This window comes from Centropristis striata, chromosome 24 (genome assembly GCF_030273125.1).
Source record: "Centropristis striata isolate RG_2023a ecotype Rhode Island chromosome 24, C.striata_1.0, whole genome shotgun sequence".
In the NCBI taxonomy this organism is placed as follows: Eukaryota; Metazoa; Chordata; class Actinopteri; order Perciformes; family Serranidae; genus Centropristis; species Centropristis striata.
Genome location: NC_081540.1, coordinates 19,382,000 through 19,403,836, shown reverse-complemented (window position 1 = coordinate 19,403,836; position 21,837 = coordinate 19,382,000). Strand labels below are relative to the sequence as shown.

Sequence of the window (21,837 nt, the reverse complement as noted above, 5' to 3'; positions counted from 1 at the left end):
ACGATGAGTATGAACTCAAACGTACATGCAAATCACAGCTCCTGCATGGAGTCATTTAGACTCATTATAGCGTGTGTTTGTGTTATTAAATTCCGCGCATGTGGCTGTCGCTTTGATAGCCTGGATCAAACATAACGCTGTTTACCTCTTCAGATTTCCATATGTGAGTCTGTCAGCCCTGTGATTGCATGTTTATGTGCACACATGTACATGTCAGTTATTGTATGTAGGGCCGCTTCGGCGTGTTTGACCAAGGTGCTGGTGTGTGCATGTTACGCAACAGTGGTTTATGGTGTGTTTGACGGATGAAATGTCCACTGAGTAAACAGCCTGTGTTTGTATGTGGAAAGTGGGAGCCCAGAACCCCAGATTACAGATAATTGAAACTGTATGCTCTCCTCTCTGTCTACCCTTTGTGTAAACCCCTTTGTGTTGGTGTAACCTTACACCATGTCCACACTTGCGCAACTATATTCGACAACACATCTTTTGCTCTACATGGTAGCCTTCGATCCGCACTAAGACAGTGCTTTTCACACTCAAAACAAGGATGATTCAACACATTAGTGAAACACTTTATCTCTGGAGCACCACTGTGTCCCTGATGGTTGTGGAAGAAGTAGGTGCACATATTACGTGGAGCATTTGGAGGTGCTCCTCCAAGAAAATTGTATTGTTTTTTGAATAAACTTTTAAATTACCTAATTTTGGGCCATTATATAGCTACAGTCATGGCAAAAAAAATTAGATCACTCAATTTCTTGTTCGTTTTAATGCCTGGTGCAACTAAACGTACATTTGTTTGGACAAATATAATGATAACTAGCCATTTTCCATGGTTGTCTTCATATTGATTTTCGTTATTATCAAGAAAACCATGAAAAATGGCTGGATATCAGCTCTAAAATTATACTCCTTTGAGCTATTTTTGTTGTTATCATTATATTTGTCCGAACAAATGTACCTTTAGTTGTACCAAGCATTAAAAATGAGCAATACATTTTAAAAAAAGAGTGGTCTAATAATTTTTTCCATGACTGTATTGCACACACAAAAATCTAGAAAAGTTCGAGCAGATAATAAATCTTTTGTTTGATTGAACTGATATAGTTGTGTTTTAGCCAGAGAAACTACTTGACCTCATAGTTCTTCTGTTACAAGCTTTGGCTCAGAGAAATCTTTTAGTCTCACTCTAACCCTACCTGGGCAGGTGGGTTTCAGGAGGTTAATTTGCCACCTGTCTCTAAGTAATTGAATAGAGTAGGAGGTAATAGATTAGAGCTTTATCCTTCTGAGACCAAGCTGAGTAAACCGCCTGTGACTGTCCGACTCTAATCCACAGTTGTTTGCCAACAGAAAGAAGAAGAGATTAAGCTCGACTACTTCAGTGTGGACAGAAAATGACCTGAAACTGTGCACCAAAGTCATTTTAATATGTAAACAGCATTTCCAGATTTGTCCGCCTGAGGCTGGCTTAAATCAATCACTTCCTTGCATGTGTGGATGAAAGCGTGAACCAAACCTCCTCTCCATATATCTGGCATGTTTGCATGAACCGTACACATGTGTGGGGCACAGCGCTTACATGTGGTTACATGTGTTTGTGTTGCCACATGTGGGGCATTCCACGACTTCTCCCTCGCTTGTTTTTCTGTCTCCACTGAACCACATGGCTGCAGACACAGTTGCTTTAAATACTTAATGTACGTCGACTGAGTTGAATTTGAAATATTACTGAGGTTAACCTATATAGCCTGAGGATGTATGTGTGTTCTGCTTCCGCAAACAGCTTCACACATTTTCATCAGCTCTACCTGACTGACTTCCACTGAGTTCAGCACCTTGCTCAAGGGTGTTTTGAGTGTTTAGTATTGGGGAAAGTTACTTAAGACTAAGTAGTCCTTAATAAAGTACCTACAAAGTTCCCTATTTTAGTGGTTTTGTCACAAAGAAATACCCACACTGCCAACTCTTATCAAAAGAAAACATCTTTAATTTAATGTATTTGTTAAGACGTTGATCATACAAACCATGGCTACAGCATACAAAAAATGTTTCTTATCTGCCACAATGTGAAGTGCACATGTGATACAAAACAAGACTAGGTCAAAACCTCGTACATGGCTGATGGCCTGTCTTCCATAGTGTCTAAATATAAGTAAGTAAACTCTGTTAAAGTAACACATTATATCGGCTGATTGTCCACTTTATTTACACCTACACTAGTCCTTCTTCTCATCTGTTTATACGTTATTTAGTTCTATGTTAGCAACTTATTTCGAGCAGCTAGCGATCGCTTCTCTCTCTGCTGCTCGGTGTGTCAAATAGCTCAATAAGATCTCCAAATTAACAACAGAATAGACTGTTTGTCAGTACCACCCATAACGACACATATGAGCGTTTGTCAAAGCGTCTCGCTGTAAAGCGAAAAACAGCCCACACGTCATTACACATACATGTACGGTTTGGGGTTGTAAAAAGGCTGCAGTTTTGGTGAATTTAGGCCACAAAACCACTGATCTAGGTTTAGGGCAAAACACTTCCTGGTTAGGTGTTTAAAAAGACAGTTTAAACAGTAAATAAATGTATGTAAATGCCGGGAGTGAATAGTTACTAGGGTAAAGTGAGCCGTGTAAGTTCCGAAACAAAAACGGGAGTCACGTAAAAACTGAAAGTTACGTAAATAGTAATTTTCTTTTGTTTTCACACGGGACACAAACCCTGGGTGAGAGTCCACCTTTTGCAGGGCTGGATCATCAAACAGGCCAAGTAGTTACAAAGGTGACGTGAGCCATGGAAGTTACGGGAAAAAACAATCCCCGTGCATGTGTGTGAGAGACTAACGTCAATGATCAAGATTAACGAAAATGGCCTTAACATAGTAACAAATTACATTACATTACATGTCATTTAGCAGACGATTTTGTCCAAAGCGACTTACAATAAGTGCATTCAACCTGATGGTACTAGACATAGACCATAGGAATCAAGTAAGTAGATTACAACAAAATTGATACTACGTTACTATTGTTTATCTTTCTTTTTTTTTTTTAAAGATTATTTTTTTGGTGTTTTTGCTTTATTGAAAGTGATAGATAGAAAGGGGGAGACAGAGGGGAGGACATGCGGCAAAGGGACCTCAGGCCGGATTCGAACCCGGGTCCGCCGCAGGAAGGACTCAGCCTTAATGTAACACGCTCTACCAGCGTGAGCCACCGGGACGCCCCTAATAACTAATTACGCCTTACGTTTCTCGTTACCCCGACACTGTTCAACATGCTAACACTCCTTGTCCTGCGTCTCCTCACAGGTGGCACCCAGAGGAGCCGAGTCCCGCCCCGCGCACCGCTACGAGGAGATCGACCGACAGTACCCCACACAGCCCAGGTGAGACCACTCTGTGTGTATTCCTCAATGCAGGAAATGAGGGGATAACTTCTTGCCACTCCCTCCCTTTGTGTCTCCATCACTCACACACACACACACACACACACACACACACACACACAGCACAGACTAATCCTCTTTGGAGCTTATAATTAAATCTGGAGTGTTTGCCTTGGGAGTGTCTACTCATCCCAGGAATAGGAGTGTTCAGCTCTCCAGAGAGCAGGGCACAGGCAGGGGGATCACACACACACACACACACACACACACACACAGAGGATGGTTTGCTCTTATGAAGAATGTATAACCTCTAGTGTGGGTTTAATGGAACTGCACATGTTCCTTTATATTTGTATAAAGGTTCTCATGTCAAATTAGGCACATATGTATACACACACACCTCTCCACATTCCCCAGCAGTGCTACAGAACGCGTGCATCATACAGAGTGCGTATACGTGCACGGCGAGCATCTCTGTGAGGTTTGGCGGGCCCCAACAGCTAAGTGGAGCGTGGAGTGGCGTGGTGCGAGGAAAGCGAGAGGAGGAGAATGAGGAAAAGAGGGGACACCGGGATGGAGAGGAGGAGAGTGAGAAAAAGAGAACAGTCATTTCACGGGTTATTGCCCCGCCTGATATGACAGGCACCAGGGAGCGCAGACATCAGCGCTGGCTCAGGGGGGACGAGACACACCGAGAATGTGGGAGAGAAGAAGAAGAAGAGAGGAGGAGGGAGATGACGGGACAGAGAGATTAGCCAACTGTAACTGTGGAGACAAACCCAAATGGAGACAGACACGCCAAGGGAGATGTGCCTGACCTTTGGCAGCTCAATCTATACTTTGATACAAAGTATATGAAGCTATGCCACCCACTTATCCAAACTTTCTTCCTAATAATATCAAAGCAAGTCCGGGAAATGGAAACGCAACGCAGCCATTCAGACTGGCAGATATAAAAGCATTTAGTACTGAAATGATTAATCGAAGTGGAATTACATAATCTGAGCAAACATTCTCTGTTCTGGCATCTCAACTGTGAGCATTTGCTGCTTTGAGACCCATTTTTTTCTTTTTAGGGGGAGATAGAAGGTCAGTAGTAGATGTGTACATCATCTGAAAGGTTAGGATGCAGGTCAGCACTGTGTGTTTTCTTTTTTAGTCTAAATCTGTTCAAATGTGAAAAGTTTAGTGTGTTTAACGGCTCAGAATATTATGACAGGAGTATAGTAACTGTTTCAAAGATCCACCAACGTTACATAAAGATAATCATGTTTAATTACAATGCAAAAGTAACTGATTAGAGAAAGCAGGAAGAAGGATTAGGCGACCATCTTAAAAATGACATCTGTATTTTTACTGAACTGTATTTTATTGTGAAGGACGGAAGTACAGTCGAGGTTATTTGGCTTAACCAGAAACATCCCATTTCCCCCCAAAAAAATCAGCATTCAGCAGCCCCCATTGTGCCAGCTCTGGTAAGCCCAAGCCCAATGTACACGGTTAAAGCCATATCCAGTTTGAAAGATAAGAAGTTAGACTCTAGTTTTACACCACTTAATTAATTGAAACATAACATGATCATTTATAGTAGTAGTTAATGTGAAATTTTGATTTGCAGCAAGTCAGCCGATGTGGGATTCCGTGACACTATATGATGGTCTTTTAACCAATTTGTATCACTCAAAAATTGATTAAAAAATTGTTAAAAATCTCCCCAAAATACCACAGTTAGACACCCCAAAGATCAAGAAGAACTTGGGTGATCGGTATCAAAAGCTTTTGACATTTGAGACTAGACTTCTATTGTGGAAAGTAAGGAGTTATTATTATTGTCACTATACCAGGGAAAGCCATACATCCCCCAAATGCCCCAGGTCTCTTTTTTTGGCCATTTTTTCCAGTGAGGTCAAGTGTCTCCTCAAGAAAATTGAATTAATTGAATCCACAAGAGTCTTGTGTTTCCAGTCATATCCAATATATACAATTCTGAGACTAATTAGGGACCCAGTTATGCAGAAATATTTAAATAAACCATTTTAAGAATAGGCGAAAATACATTTATATTGCATGAGAAAGTGTCCATGGCTGTTATTGTCTTGCCAAAATGTAGCCTTACTCCGGAGCATTATTTAGCTTCTTTCCCAACAAGTTGTCTTGGTCGTCTAGTTTCATAAGATCCCAATATTTTCAGTCTCACTTTAAAACCGAGCTGGCTACAGCCTCTTAAAGACAGTAATGTTGGCCCAGATGGCTGGAGATCCTGTGGCTCTCAAAGGGGTAATAGCTTTATAAATTCAACCTTTGAATTATATATTGTTGGCCAGACTAAACAATTTGAAGACCTACAATCATGACTGGCATTTTTCTCAATGCCCTCTCCCATTATAAAAGGATTACTTGAAAAAGCAATCTGCAGATCAATGGATAATAAAAACAATCATTAGTTGCAGCTCTTTGTTATGTCTCCAGCATATTAATAAACTTTTATTAACACTAATAACCATCCAGGTCTGCCGGCGGATAGATTAAAAAAATGATTCCAAACAATAAAACTACACTCATTACATACAGTGACAGCTGAAATGTTTTCTATCTGAGTAATGAAGTAGTAGCAGCCATCATATTCTCTGCTGAAGATAAGAAGTCAGGTTCAAATAATGTTCATTACCTCAAGAAATGTTCTCATTGTTATTTAACTGTTGTTTATCTCCTCTTTGAAGTATTTTTAGACCCGGGACCCATAGGATATTATCCGTTTGAAATGCATATGGTACAGTTAACGTGCTTCTGGGGACATTCGCCTCAGCAGAAGAGCAAAAGCAGGAGCAGAGGAGAAAGTGCCAGAAAGAGTCTAGAACACTATTCAAACTCACATGTTTGTGTTCCTGTTTCTGATGTTTCTGTAAAGCTAAATCACGACTCCCGAGTCCCCAAAACCTCCTCCGACTCCGACTCCCCCCAGCATAAATACAGAGGCGACGCAAATATATTCCGGGAATATTTCTCTTTTTTTTTTTTCATTGAGGGGGAAAAACAGGAGGAGAAGAGAGAGCAGACACAGCAGTGAATTGAATGCATTTTTCAAAGTGGAGCTGAACTTTGTGCAAAATCCCCCCGGGGGCCGCCATTATTGAAAGCCATTTCCTCTCAAAATGAGTGCGGCTCCACCATTGGCCTGGCTCTCATTAGCATACATTTGGCCTGCCTTTGTGTGGAGCCGGCTGGGGCTGCAGCTGGAGGGGTGGGAGTGAAGGAGGTGAGTGTGTGTGTGTGTGTGCGTGGATGGTACAGGAGATGTAGCAAAGCACCTCACAGATGGGAGCAAATGGAGAGAGAGTGGAGCAGAGATATGAGTCAGAGGGATGGGGATGAAATCGAAGCGAGGCGCTCAGGCAGACGTTTAAATCTTTCACTTCCACTGTTATGTTGCTAAGTGTCAATATGTCCATGCACGTTATCGCCCTCCTAATGAAACCACACAAGGATGCTCTATTAAACATGCAGAAACTTGGATTTAAGGAACAGAATCAGGCTGCAGGTGATGAGGAATATTTTACGATACAATCAAAGAGAGTTAGAAGGTAACGTGGCAAACTCTCCATGGTTGTCTTGATAAAAAACTAAATCATTATCAAGAAAACCATAGAAAATGTAGATAGATATCAGCTCTTAAATTTACTCTTATGAGCTATTTGTTTTGTTATCATTACATTTGTCCAAACAAATGTACCTTTAGTTGTACCAGGCATTAAAATGAACTAAGAAAATTGAAGAAAACAAGGCTGGTCTAATAATTTTTTCCATGACTTTGTATATATATATTTTTCTCAAACATGGCAGCAAGGCCAAGTTTGCCACGTTACCTTCTAACTCTCTTGATTGTATCGGAAAATATTTCTCATCACCTGCAGCCTGAAATTTTATTACAGCAAGATCTGCTGGCTATTCCCACCTCTCAAATCAAGAGTTTCTCTTTGGACCTGAAGGAGCGGATGCTAGAGTAGCAGGGAAAGTAAGTGGACCTCAGCCCGGACCTCAGCGCCCAGAGCTACTGCACAACAGCCAAAAAAGAGAAGCTGAAGTCTGGGAAAGAGGATTTGGAAAGAGGGCTGGAAGTGGCAGCGTGGAGAGCTTTGCCCCAGGGAGGGTGATAGTGCTACTCTGGCTCTAACCTCCTCTCCGTTGGCCATTAACGCCGGGGTGCAGCTCAGCCTGCAGACAGCCTCGCTGCTCGGGGACACACACAAATGCACGCACACACGCCGCCATATGGAGAATATTAACGTCATTACCAATTCAAAGCAGCGGGTCACGGGCGCAACGACCCAGCCCCGGGTTATCCAATCAGAGCACCCCCTGACCCACTCCCCCAAGGTGATTGGATTAGGGGGCCGGCTTGGTGCTGGCCCGGCCTGATAATTGGCTGATTGATGTGCAGCCGATGGCCAGTGCAGTCAGAGAGCTCAGATACTGGCCTCATGAAGCTCCTGTCACATCTGGACAATGGAGATGACCCACTGAGAGGGATTCAGTGTGTGTTTGTGTGTGGGAAAAGTCCTCACATGTCCAGCTGGTTCCTAGAAACCAAGACCCTAATCTTGGAACATATCAGCTATCGGTGTGATGGCGATGTAGCCTCCTCGCTGATATTTCTGGGGTACCTGTGTATGCAAGAAACAAAATCGAAGCCAAGACTTCCTCTTCCATGCTTCGGTAATTAGCTGTGTTTCCATTGAAGGGAATTCTGAAGCAAAATTTGTAAAGTAGGAACTGTTTTTAGAGCTAAATAAACAAAGCTGCATAAACATACTTTGGTCAGAAGATGGCAGTATAATGTATCGCTGTAGGCTAATTCGTCGGTAAACAGTAGAAGAAGAAGAGAAAACAACAACATAAAAGAGGTTGTTAATCACACAACTCACACCAAAAATGAATTGATCAAAGCAAGACTATTTACAGAGGATGAGCAACTTGAGACACGAGGATGCAGTTGGAGTTGAAAGACTGCATAGTTTGTCTGTGTAAGAATGCTGATTAAAAAAAAACTGGGTAAAAAGGTAAATCATCACCAGACGATAGCCAAGATTTTGGCCAATGTGTTCTGCTTTTTTTGCTCTCCACATGGGCAATTTATCTTCGTGCAACCAAAGCCTAATTCATATGTACTATTTGGATTACAAACAAAAACCTGAATGGTTCCAATTGAGAATGGTTTATTGTTTGCCAGAGCTTCTGCCTTCCTGTATTTATAAATTATTAAGACTTATCATTGGGATCAAAGTCAGGCAAGGTCCAACTGACATTCAGTCTCATGTATTAATCTAATATTCCAGTGGAACAGAGTTAGTGTGGAAGCACAGGAAAAAAAAACATTTGTGCTCATTAATTCATAGCAGATCATTCAGCTGCCAGTGCTTGCATCTTTTACATTTTTTTTTAGTTCTGACTGGGTCTGCCTGTCCCATTTGGATTTTTCAGTGTAGCTCCATGTCAATCAGTCAGTGCATCCCACTTTGGAGCCCTAAAGATCTTTGTGTCATTCTAAGCAGCCTCTCAGGTTGGTGGAGTGACAGAACGCTCAGTGCTCTCATCAGCCACTCCGTGCACCTCCTTAAAAAAACCGAGGGCAACATCTTGATTGTCCTCAGCATGTTGAGTATCCTCCGGTATGTGGGGAAGGGTCCCTTAAGGACTCTTCATCTGACCTTCCCGGAAAGTGCACACACTTCCCGGTGCTCCAGCCACTTAGTTTTCTCCACCATGTCTTAGCACGTGAACCTTTTCACCTCAGGCTGTGTCTGCTCAGGCCCTAATGAGCCATGTCCAGAGCGGACACACCTAGCAACACGCAATAGAGAAGAATAAATGACTCGGCCCCCCCTCTGAGTGAAGGCAATCTGTTTATTAGAATAGATGAATAAATAGGAGAAGATGAGAGGAATATCAAAAATGAAAACCTTCTAAAATGCTCATATTTACTCTGCTTCATTGTCTGAGTTCGTCAACTGGAAATAAGCTCCCAGAGTTTCACCTCGCACGGTCGGGTGGTTGTATCTATTGCAAAGGTCTGTTATTATTTTAGCGGTAATATTGTTAGAGCTGTAGTTCGGAGCTCTCAATGAATCCGAATGGCTTTTTCAAGGTCAGCGGAGAAATCATATTTTCGCTGCACTCACCCCATCTTTATTAAAACCCAATTCAGCTTCTCACAGTTTCATAAGTGATCAAGTGTTTCCCCACCCGCTGCTGTCCAGCTGTCGAATGACTCACTTTAAACTCAGTTAGAGTTATTGTCTCCGTAACTCATTTAATTTCTCGGGTCCTGGAGAGTGTTGCTTCAAAATAGTTTTTCTCCATTTGCCCCCAAAACAGCTGCTGATATCTTTCCGGGACCCTTCGTGATTGGTTTAAAAGGTGACACGACCCCCTCTTTCATTGTTAAATAAGCAACCCGAGAGCATCTGATGCAATGTGCGGATTATTTTGTCTGATTTCCCGAGAGGTGTTCTGACCCTTTTCGTATTTGTGGGCCCTTTATGAAGGAACGGGGCCCCGCCGGTGGCAGTGTTTGTCCAGCTAACGGTGTTTGTGCTCAGACAGGAAGCTGTAATGGAATCAGCAGTAGGAAATGAAAGGGCTTTAGCCAGCTCTGCCACACTGCACATCTGAGGCTGCACCAGTGGCTCTACCTGTTTACAATAACTCCTCTTCCTCTGCTCTCTGCATTCTTTCACTCAATCCTTTCTGTCTGCATTCTTGTGTCGCTTCTGTTTATGTCTCTCTTTACGTCTCTTTGCATCTCGTCTCGCTCTCCGTCCCTCTCTCAGGTCCGTGCATGTGAAAATTAAATCATCGCTTTATAAATAAAACAAAAGATATAGACTTGGAGGGCTCGGCGCTCTCCGTGAGCTCAGTGAGAAATACAAAGACTGTCATGTACAAGTCGGCGTGACGTGCAGTCCGCAAATCCAGATGGACGGGCAGCTCGCTGGAAGAGACACAAGAGTCAGCATGAATTCAAATGTTCTCTTCTTTGCACAGAATGGAACAAAATATAACGGGCATACACTGAACTTATCCTGAACTACCAGGCATCTGAGAAATTAAATATGAGTTGTGGCGAGTCTAAAAGTTTCTGCATTTCCCATCTGTTTCTGCCATTAACTGTAACTGTGCCTCCCCGGCACGTCTCTATTACATGACTACTCTCCCTCTTGGAGTACTCTCCGAGAGGTAAATGTGACCCTTGACCTCCTAAGTAATGACTGCATGTCATGGACAGATTATAAGACAATATGTCCCATCAGCTCTACTGCATGTGAGAAAGACATATGGGCTTTATTGTTCTTTTGCCTAGTTTCGTTGTTGTTTTGTGTCTCTTTGCAGTTGTTTTGTGGTACTTTAGAGTCATTTTTTGTCTCTTTGTTGTTTTGGGTCTCTTTGTGGTTATTTTGTGTTTTTATGTTGTTGTCTTGCATCCCTTTGTAGTCATTTTGTGTCTTTTTGTGGTTGTTTCGTGTCTTTTTGTTGTTTTGCGTCTCTTTGTGGTAGTTTTGTAACTATTTTGTGCCTCTTGGTCTATCTCTTTGTAGTTATTTTGTGTCTCTTTGAAGTCATTTTGTGTCTCTTTGTAGTTGTTTAGTGTTACTTTAAAGTCATTTTGTGTATCTATGTGGTTGTTTTGCCCTTTTCATAGTCGATACAAGTCTTGTAGTTGTTTTGGGATTGGTTGCTATTTTTTGTGTCTCTTGCTAGTTGTTTTATGTCCTTTGTGGTCATTTTTCACCTCTTAGTGGTCAGTGTGTGTCTTTTTGTGTGATAACTTGCAGTTGAAAGCCAGGGGTGGCCCCTTTCTGTATATATGCACTTAGTGGCCCCCAGAATGCCTTACATGTCATGCAAGTCATTAGAATCAAATTAAATAGAGTTTATTGTGGCTGTTTTGCCCCTTTTTGTTGTTGTTTTACGTCTCTTCATAGTTGTTTTTTGTCTCGTTGTAGTCATTTCGTCTTTCTTTGTGGTCATTTTGAGTCTCTTCTGACACTGTGGGCCGAGTGGTTCGTGCGCAGTAGACCTGCTTACTAATCCATACATGCTGCACATACATTTAATGGCCCTAGAATGTATATTTTTTGTATGAAACAGAATATTGTACAATAAATCGTTAATGATAGTCGTATGAAGCATGACATCACTAAAATGGTGAATGAGTCATTATATGTTCCTATGAGCTTCATGAGAAAAGCACCTATTCTTAGTTAACATAGAGGCTGTTTGCCCTGGTGCCTCCCGTCTCTCCTCACCTCCTCATTTCTTCCCCTCTCTCAACTCTCCCTCTGCAGCCGGAGCCGCTGCTACCTGCCACTGCTACATTACACATTCCTTGTCATTGCTGGTATATAGTAGCAGAGAGTGTAAACACGGGTCCATTTAGATGAGGCACGTGTGTCTAGGTGAGAGCCAATTTCCACTGCTGTTGTTGACATAGCCTGGTTTGATTAGCAGAGCTGCCTGGGCGTCCAGGGCCAGAGTGGCTAATGGTTTCCTCTGCTGCGGAGCCAGCCGGGCCTGCTCTGTGTCTGTAGCACTCAGCTAGCACAGCGCCATTAGCACCCTGACTCGTGTGTGTGCAGTGCTAGGACAAGGATGAATCTGAAGAATGTGTAGAATGCATCATACACTAATGAATGTGTCAACTTGCTAAACATACCAAATTACATCTTTTAAACAAACAATCTCTACAATAATTGATGATGATGTTTTGGCTCTGGCTACAACTTATCATCTGCCGTGGACACTGGTTTCACTGCAGCGGGTAAATGAAAGCTTCTCCAGCTACTTTCTCTGCAGCGCCGCTGGTAACTCTGCAAATTACGTCGCATTAAACATTTTACCCAGGAAAGTGTGTGCGGACATGCATATGAATGTCTGTGTGTGGGAGTGTTTGGCAGTGAAGTGCAGCAGCTGTTTTTTCTGCAGAGCAATTAATGCATTTTGCATGCAACGCGTGTCCTCGTCAGTTGACTAACAGGTGAGCACATAGCTGGCAGATGTGCTTACATATGCAGCTGTATTGCATCTGTATGTTCTCGCATTAATGAATTAGATATGCAAATATAATTTAGCTGAGTGCAGTTTAATGTTTAAATCATTTGTACTTATTCTTAATGCATGTTTGTGAACAGTGGAAGACAAATACATGCATACTTCCTTAAACTTTAAACAGAGAGCAGAGCAGGTAAGTAGTTATGGATAAATGATAATAAATATGCAGTAGAATTGCAATTGCTATGCTTATCACCACATCATTTTAAATGGGGTTGCATGAGGTACATTAGGCACCCAATTTGGAAAGACAATGCACTTTGGTGGACAGATGCAGCAGCTAAACATATTTTAGCCACCTAAAAATATCAACATCATGGTAAATGTACACTATATTTAGAATATTTTCACCACTTTGCCTTATAGTTAGACAGCACTTTACAACAGGGAACTGAAGCACTTATATCCATCTGTGCTTTCTTCAAAGACTCCACAAGACTCCATAGACAAAAGCATTCATTTTACCTCACAGAACACAGGAGGCCTCTGTTTCAGGCTGTTTTACACACTAGCAAAGTTTTTTTTATTCAACTAAATACAACTGTATCATGACTTGATAAACTGTATATTTGTCTTTGAATCCACCTCATTTGTAGCTTTTATTCTCTGTCATAATAATGTATAATTATTCCATATTAATTGTCACACCTCTATACAGCAGTGGTTTAATGTAACTAAGTACATTTACTCAAGTTCTGTACTTAAGTGCAATTTTCAGGTACTTTACTTGAGTATTTCCAAATATGTAACTTTATACTTCTACTCTGCTACATTTTAGGGGGGAAATGTACTTTTTACTCCACTACATTTAGCTGACAGCTTAAGTTATGTTAAAACATGATCAATTTAAAGTGATTAGACATGTTTATACATTTGATCTTATAGATTTGAAGTGCCTTTATAATCCAATATATACTATTCAAAAGTGCAATACTTTTCGACACTTTTGTGTTATTATGAACACACTTTATGGCCTAACATAGTTTTGAAGTTGTAAATGTGGAATCTGTGAATACACAAAGATATTATTCATAGCTGTTTGTGTGCAAGTCGTTAGAAACACATGGTTGTTTTCCAGCTGTTTAGTACCGAGGGTATTTGAGGGGCCGGGGTGGGGGTCTAATAGAGAGTGGGGAGGCGGGGGTGGGGGTGGGGGGTTGCTAATTTCCTCCTTCCGTTTCCTAGGGGCAGGTGCAGGGTTCCCCCCGCCCCCCGTTCCTCATGCTACCATCATGCACACAGATCCTTCACTGTCAGGAGGAGAAAGCTGCACCTCAATGACAAACAGTCCCAGATGGACACTTTCACCGTTGTAATCATATACACTCCTAACACACATTCACACACATATATATTTATATATGGATGTAATATCCAGCCTGTCATTTGCTCTCACCACACACACTCTCACAGGGTGGTTGAGTGTGGTTATATGGTGCTGATGTTCTGGAAGTGTGAGTCAGATGTATTACACGGCGTGTCATTACAGCTTTCCACTCTAGTTGGTCCCTGTGGTTCACATCACACCCTGCTCTGCTGCTCTATATAGACCTCAGAGGGACAGACGGGTGTCTGCATCTGTCTCCCTGCCTGTCTCCTGCTCCTTCTCTACTGTCTGCCTCTTCTTTTTCTTCACACCGTCTCCATTTTTAGGCCTTTTTCAAATCACAAATGCATCAAATTTGAAAGCAAATGAATCCAATAACATACATTTGCTGTATAAGGGTGAATGAAAATGAGAATGCGTTTGCAGATGAATAGTTAATGTGGTAAATAGAAGTCATAAAAACTGTATTACAATATCACCAGAATATAAAATTATAGAGAAAAATAACAACCTACCAAGTGCTAATCCAACCTTGTAAATTCCAAGTCATTTTGTGCCTCTGTGGTTGTTGTTGTTTTTTTGTAATTTAAAGTAATTTTTGTCTCTTTGTGGTTGTTTTTTGGTGATTTAAAGTCATTTTGTCTCTTTGTGGTAGTTTAAAGACATTTTGAGTGTCTTTGTGGTTGTTTTGTTGTGGTTTAAAGTGATTTGTGCCTCTTTGTGGTGGTTTAAAGAGATTTTGTGCCTCTTTGTTTTGTGATGGTTTAAAGTGATTTTGGGTCTCTTTGTGGTGGTTTAAAGTGATTTTGGGTCTCTTTGTGGTGGTTTAAAGTGATTTTGTGCCTCTTTGTGGTGGTTTAAAGTGATTTTGTGCCTCTTTGTCGTTGTTTTGTGGTGGTTTAATGTGATTTTGTGCCCCTTTGTGGTTGTTTTTTTGATAATTTAAAGTCAATTTTGTCTCTGTGGTAGTTTAAAGACATATTGTGTCTCTTTGTGGTTGTTTTGTGGTGGTTTAAAGTCATGTTATGTCTCTTTGTGGTTGTTTTGCATGTATTTGAAGTTGCTTTGTCTCTCTGAAGTCATTTTGTTTCTATACGTCATAGTTTTGCCCTTTTCATAATTGATATGAGTCTCTCTGTTTTTTGTGTCTCTTTCTATCATGAATGCATCAAATTTAAAAGCAAATGAATCCAATAACATGCATTTGCTCAAATGAAATAAAAGATGCACATAAAGAAAATGACAGGATAAATAAAATTGAGAATGCATTTGCAGACGAATGGTTCAGCTTCATTGTTTTGCACAGAGTCACTCCCATGCCGGTGTCTCTGTGCGGTAAATAGAAGTTATTAATAGCTGTATTACAATATCACCAGAATATTAAATAATAAGAGAGAAAAATAACAAGCTACCAAGTCCTAATCCATCCTTGAAAGTTCGATTTTCCTTTTTCTGACTTTTATTCAAACCTATTTCTTTCTTTCAAAACCCCTCAAGAAAACATCTCATTTGCATTCTTAGATTTATTTATTTTTTATTTTGACATTTCCAAAGTGTGTGTAAAACTCTCCTGACAGCTGAATGAAAACACACCTACTGTCTGCATGTCTCTTGTTGTCATAAGCTCTTTTCAAGCTGGATTAGCAGAGCTGGCGGAGCTCTTTTTAATTGTCATTACCGACGCCAGCCAATGTTTTATTTCGGCAGGAATCTGCCATGTTTGGCATGTTTTTTGTAAATCAAAACCGGAGGAGATTTCCACCCTGTCCCCGGGACACACAGAGTCACTTGTTACATTTGTAGTGGCAGAAAGATAAACCAACACACACCATCTTTCACATCATGGACATTAATGGATAACTTGCTTACCTTTTTTTAGTGCATGTTTGTATTTCTTTCTCCTTCTCACGGCTCTTTCTCTTTCATGACTTTCTGATGAAGTTACGCAAGTTAACAAGTAAACAAAATAACTCATTCTGACACTTGGAATATACAAACGCAGCCATGCACTCCTCCCCTGGCTCTTACTCACCGAGATACACACACACTTGAAATGTTGTATTTGGATCTGCTACATTAAATCCAAATTTATGTAAAATTCAAATGTTGTTTATGTGGTCTGAGGACATTTGGGGTTAGCAAAATGCCCAAAGAAACCCACTAAACACTTCCCTCCAGCTGTGTGACCCAGAGATGAGGCACTTTCTGTGGGTCACTGAGGCCCGTGGACCCCCTAATCCCCCAGCAGCTGGGCCGCACACACACACGCACAAATGCTACAATATGTCAGTGTACTTAAGTAAAAGCACTAATGCCACCCTGCAGAATGACTCCACGACTATAAAAGTCCTGCATTCAAAAACGTGTGTAATTATTTAAAATGCATCATGTTTTAATGGTAGATCTTAACCTGAAAAAAGCTAAATGTAGTGGAGTAAAAAGTATATTTTCTCCTAAAATGTAGAAAAGTAGAAGTATAAAGTTACATATGTGGAAATACTCAAGTAAAGTACCTGAAAATTGTACTTAAGTACAGCACTTGTACTTAGTTAGATTCTATGAACTGAGGTTAAATCATGTAAAACAAGAAATAATATTGTATAATTAATTCATATTAATTATCACACCTCAACAGTATATAGCAGTGGTTTGAATGTAGCTACTCAAGTTCTGTACTTTTCTGGTACTTTACTTAAGTATTCCCACATACATAACTTTATAGTCCACTACATTTTGAGGCAAATATTGTACTTTTTACTCCACTACATTTAGCTGACAGCTTTAGTTACTTTTCAGGTCGAGATTTAACATAAAACATGATCAATTTAAAGTGATTAGACATAAACTAAACCACATAAAAGTACATTAAGATGTTAAAATTTGAAGTACCTTCATAATCCAACATTTGTATTATTATAAACTATGTAAAGTGCTTTAAAGTTGTTAATGTGGAATCTGTAAATACACAAAGATATTATTCATGTAGTAAAGCACAATGTTTTCCTTCTAAAATGTAGTAAAGTCGAAGTATAAAGTTACATTTGTGGAAATACTGAAGTAAAGTACCTGAAAATTGTATTTAAGTGTAGTACTTGAGTAAATGTACTTAGTTACATTCTATGAATTAAGGTTAAATCATGAATAAATGCACACTTTATGTGGGAATCTATGAGGGACCCCATCTACTGCAGGTAACACATTGACTATGTATAAATACCTCATACCCCACAAATAATGCGTACTGTCCCTTTAAGATACTCACTTCCCTCCTGCTTCACTTACAAATTTAAACTGTCACTGTGACACTTAGCTCCCTGAAGAAACGTAAGTACTCCCACATGAGGAGACAAAAGGCCGCCCTACAAACCATCCAGAGCTTAAACTCCTGGCTATGTCATGCTGGGGTCAAAGGTCATCCACACCATGGCACGACAGGAATGTATCCTACTTCATATATCACTTAGTCATCCAGAAATGTGGACAAAGAACATATTTGAGGGTGCGTATACCCCATAAACCGGTGCTTTTCTAGCAAACAATGGTGGCTTTTTCAGTAATGGATTCTTTTCCTGTGCACAGGACACCACGCTGTCAAAGGATTAGTCCACACTTGAATTTATTGTTGCTCCTTATTAGGCCCTCACCCTCATCATTACCTTGGGGAAGCTAAAAATAGTGCTGGAAGGAAAAGAGGAGGTGCAAAAAAAGGAGAGAGACATTTGAATAACAGAGTGCACAAAGAGGTAATGAACAGATATTAAAGGGAGAGGTCGCAGAGGTGACGCAGGAGAGGAGGAAGATGAATATTCAAGTGGAAAAGACGTGGAAATTAAAGCTCTCAGAGGGGGGAAATAAGGAGAGTGGTAGGAGAGGAGCCAGAGGAGGTTCCTGTGTGTTTGGGTGGCCCTGAGTCGGCTGGAGGACCCAGGTGTTCCCCCTCCTCTATCTCCTATATCACTCCATCCTTTCTTTCCACTCCTCTATGCCTCCCCTGGTGGCCTTCACCATTTAATCTGGATTAATGAGCAGGTTGACCTTCCTCTCTTTTTCTCTCTCTGGCGTTTTCTTCCCCTCACTGCGCTTTACATGGAGGAATATATTGTTTTCTGGCGCCACATCTGCTTCAGTCTCCTCACATCTTAATCTTTTTCTACCTCTCAGATTTTTTTTTTCTTTTTATGCTTCCTTACCTTATCTCAAGCTTTGACAACGCATGTGTGAACGTCTGTGTGTGTGTGTGTGTGTGTGTGTGTGTGTGTGTGTGTGTGTGTGTGTGTGTGTGTGCGGCTTGGTCTTTCCTGCTCTGCTGACTGACAAGCCGGTGCTGTTCATTCTTGAGACCACCTGTGTATCCTGTCCCAGCTCTGTTTGGGTGGTCAGGGCCTCCCAGACCCACAGAAAACACACTCTGCTGATATCTGTGGCACACACACACACATATAGAAATCCACATCACCACAGTCCACGAATATCCTCAAGGGAAGTCCGCAGACACACACACACATGCACAAGCTGTGTGCGACCTAATCTGTGGTGAGTGAGTCATTCTAATTGGTCAGTCAACAGGTGCTGAGCCCGACTCCAGGGACTGGACACAGGAGATGCGGGGATACGATGGCAGAACAAGGGAGCGGCTAAGCTCAAGGCTTCTGTTTAATAACTACAGTGGGAGCCATTGTTGAAGGGTGGGAAGTAAATGTCTAAATCTGTTCCGCCATTTTTCTGTCGCTGATTGATATACTATAGTAATTTGAACTGTTGCCAGTTAATGAAAGCTTTAACATTTGTTGTCCAGGCTGTGTTCACACCATAGATTGTATATAAGAAGTGGACATAGCCATTGTTCCATCACCGATCAGTTTATGGACAGTTTTGAAGCCTAGCTTAGTAAGGAAGGTCTAAAATTCAACCCGAGTCCCAACAAAATGCTGAAAAAGACATTTTTTGGCAAACAGAATGTTAGAATTAACTTTCATGGACAGAAAACACACTCTGAAAGGGTCAATATAGCACTTTCCAACAGGGAACTGAATTGCTTTTATCCTTTGCACTTAATTGAGTTGCCCCCTGCTGGCCATTAGAAAGAATGCAGGTTTAAGACACTCCTCAATACAATACCACCAAACAATGTGTGTTTACATGCATTTTGCCACACCACAGTGGTATCCAGGAATGCATTGCTGTGGGCAAACACCAGTTTGTGCACATAAACAAAAAGTTACTTTGTAGCATGTAGCATTGTGCTAATTTATCCCATGAAACAGGGATGAAGAAGAAAATGATTGCTGACTTAGTGAAGAGTAACTGGTTATGTATTTTTTCTATTTATGGCTGGATAGAGTTAGTGATGTGGTCTTTGTTAAAGTTTGTCATGACACCTAGACGTAATGCCTATATATATATATATATATATATATCTCTCTCATTCACGGTGGTGACAGGGCTCATTGTAGATCACCACTTTTATAAATAGAAGAGTTTCCCTTCCAGCGAGGACCCGACTTCCAGATTTGCTTACTTGCTGCAGGTAGACATGTGTGTCACTCAGCACTGGAAACAGCACATAAGATGGAAAACATTTGAATGGGGGCTGTGAAAGGTGAGCAGCCCTCCCTTCTCTTTCCTCTCTCTCTTTAACCTCTCGTACTTTCTCCTCTCCTACTCAGTCTCTCTCTCTCTTTTTCCTTCCGTCTCCCCGAGGCCCGCGTGTCGCCTTACCCAGGGGTTTAGCCCCTAATCACCCAGAGCTAGTGGGAGGGAACCGGAGACTTCCAGCTGGCTGCCTCGTTACTGCAGACCCCTGGGACACACAAACGCATTCCTACACACTCCAGCTAAACACACACACAGCCTCATATATGCTTACCAAGGCATTTGCTGTTATCTCTTGGCATCTCTCCATCCACGTCCCCCCCACAACTCCATCCTGCCAAGGCCACAGCCTCACCACGTAAACTGAATAACAGGAGGAGGCTTACCACGAGGGAGGGCCAAATCTCTGGCACGTCCTCCACTCCCAACCAGTTTAAACCAGTCTTAAATATTATCTTCCTCTATACTTTCTCCACACATGTGTCTGTATCTATATTAATGGTGTCAGTGAGTCTTATCCACCATCTATTTCTCTTCCAGGAGGGATCCATATGATTACCCCACGCACTCCAGACCCGTGCCAAGAGAACCAGCCCCCTACCAGGGCCCTTCTGGCCGTGCTCCCCCCCCCCAGACGGGCCATCAGGCGCCAAGCAACCAGCGATACCACCCCTCGTCTCCCCGCACAGGACAGCCGCACCGTGCTGCAGTAAGGCAGGACGTCCCGCCTTCACCCGCCGCCGGCCGCAGAGGGCGCCACTACTACGAAGCTGCCGGAGGCCGAGTAGACAACTACAGGCAGGCCAGCCCGGGCCGCTACACCAGCCCGGACCGCTACGGCTACGGAGACGATAGAGAGCCCGACCCGAGGCGGAAGAACCCCCTGATAGGTGCGGTCTGAGAAGGTACTCTGGAGTCACAGAAGTCACAAAGAATATAAATAAATTCATGTTTCCAGCGTGTGAAACATTATATCAGCTGTCGCCTCGGCTGCCAAAGTGGATAAGTGAGATTTTGCCATATTAATTTATCTGATCAGGAACCCTGAAAGCAATAAGTGACAAGCTGGGAGGCTAAAATAAGGCTTATTTTCAGAACCATCTGGTCATAACTCTCTCCACAGGCCAGGACAGATTTAACAAGCGTTAAGGACTCGTGTGTGTGTGTGTGTGTGTGTGTGTACATAAATATACATGTTTGCAACCGCTTGTGTATATTTGCAAGTTTATATCAACAGGATGTTATTTTGACAGATTTTTATAATGTAGATTTGAAATTAAATTAAGGGCGATTAAAGTGATGGCAGAGTTAACTTAGCACATGTTGTATAGAATCGAGTCTTTTCCAGCGTTTTGCACAAGCTGATGACACTGAAGGAAATAAAGAGATCACCTTGACCAGGAGACACAGGAAGCTGGAGTCGACAAACAGGAAAAGGAAGTAACTCCCCTTCAAAGTATCCTCTTGTCCTTGATGTTTTGTCTCTTTGACTTCCTCTACATCCTGCTGTCAAACTTTTTGTACTTTGATTATTTGGACGTGGTTTATTATTGTACATTTGAACGTATAAATGAGTTTATTTGTGATATTTTTGTGGTGTTTCTAATAAAAATGTATAAATCTTGATCCACACACGAGCTCGGATTATAAACCTAAGCTGTCCTCACACACAGTGCAGCTAATAAAGAGCTTAATTAAACATTTTATCTTTTAATATATCAATGCTTAATGTCGCCGCACTGAAAACTCACTCAATGTGTCAATGGTGGTTTGATTTAAACATGCTGTCAAATGATTTTTTATACAAATATTTTGCATTAAATATTCTCTCTCTCTCTCGTTTCATCCCATTTCTGTTTAATTTAACCAATTATCTAGACTATGCATATTTAAAATATTCAGTCAAACTACGACAACACTGTGAGTCATCACTTTAAAAATTCATTAAAATATTCACCCTAATTTCTCTGAGCTCAATCTAAAGATAAATTTGCCCTGTGAGATGACTGATAAGAGTAGCCAACGTTCTGATAATGACTAAATCATATTCAACAATTAGAGGCAGGGAAATCTCCACTAGAAAATGATTACTGCCCAATTTGCTCTCAGAAATAAAGATGGCACTGATTGGTGAAATTAGACTTGAAATGGGGAATAATTAGAGTGTGGAGAAGGCTTTTTCTATCAGTTAGTGTTTAATTAGCGTCAAGGCCAACAAGGACCGGGCCTCTGCTGATCTGACCCTCTCCTGTCTGAGCTGGAAATAGACTTTTCTTTCATTCCGACCGATTTTAAGCAAATTAACTTTTTCCCAGATAGACTGAGAGCAAACATCATGATGCTGAGCTACTTCCGATGAGCTATCCAGCCAAGTATTAGCAATAAACACATGCTTATTATAAAATGTTTCTATTTATATAGTGCTT

At 41.4% G+C, this 21,837-nt stretch overlaps 1 protein-coding gene across 1 annotated transcript in view; it reads left to right on the top strand.

Annotated features, from left to right (window-relative positions):
• Positions 1-21,246, top strand: part of pard3ba (par-3 family cell polarity regulator beta a) — a 199,416-nt gene extending 178,170 nt beyond the window's left edge. The window contains exons 23-24 of the mRNA XM_059328231.1: positions 3,311-3,387; positions 19,952-21,246. Coding sequence (XP_059184214.1) covers positions 3,311-3,387; positions 19,952-20,312 — 438 coding nt within the window. The 3' untranslated portion in view covers positions 20,313-21,246. The remainder of the gene's footprint in view (positions 1-3,310; positions 3,388-19,951) is intronic.
• The last annotated feature ends 591 nt before the right edge of the window (positions 21,247-21,837 follow it).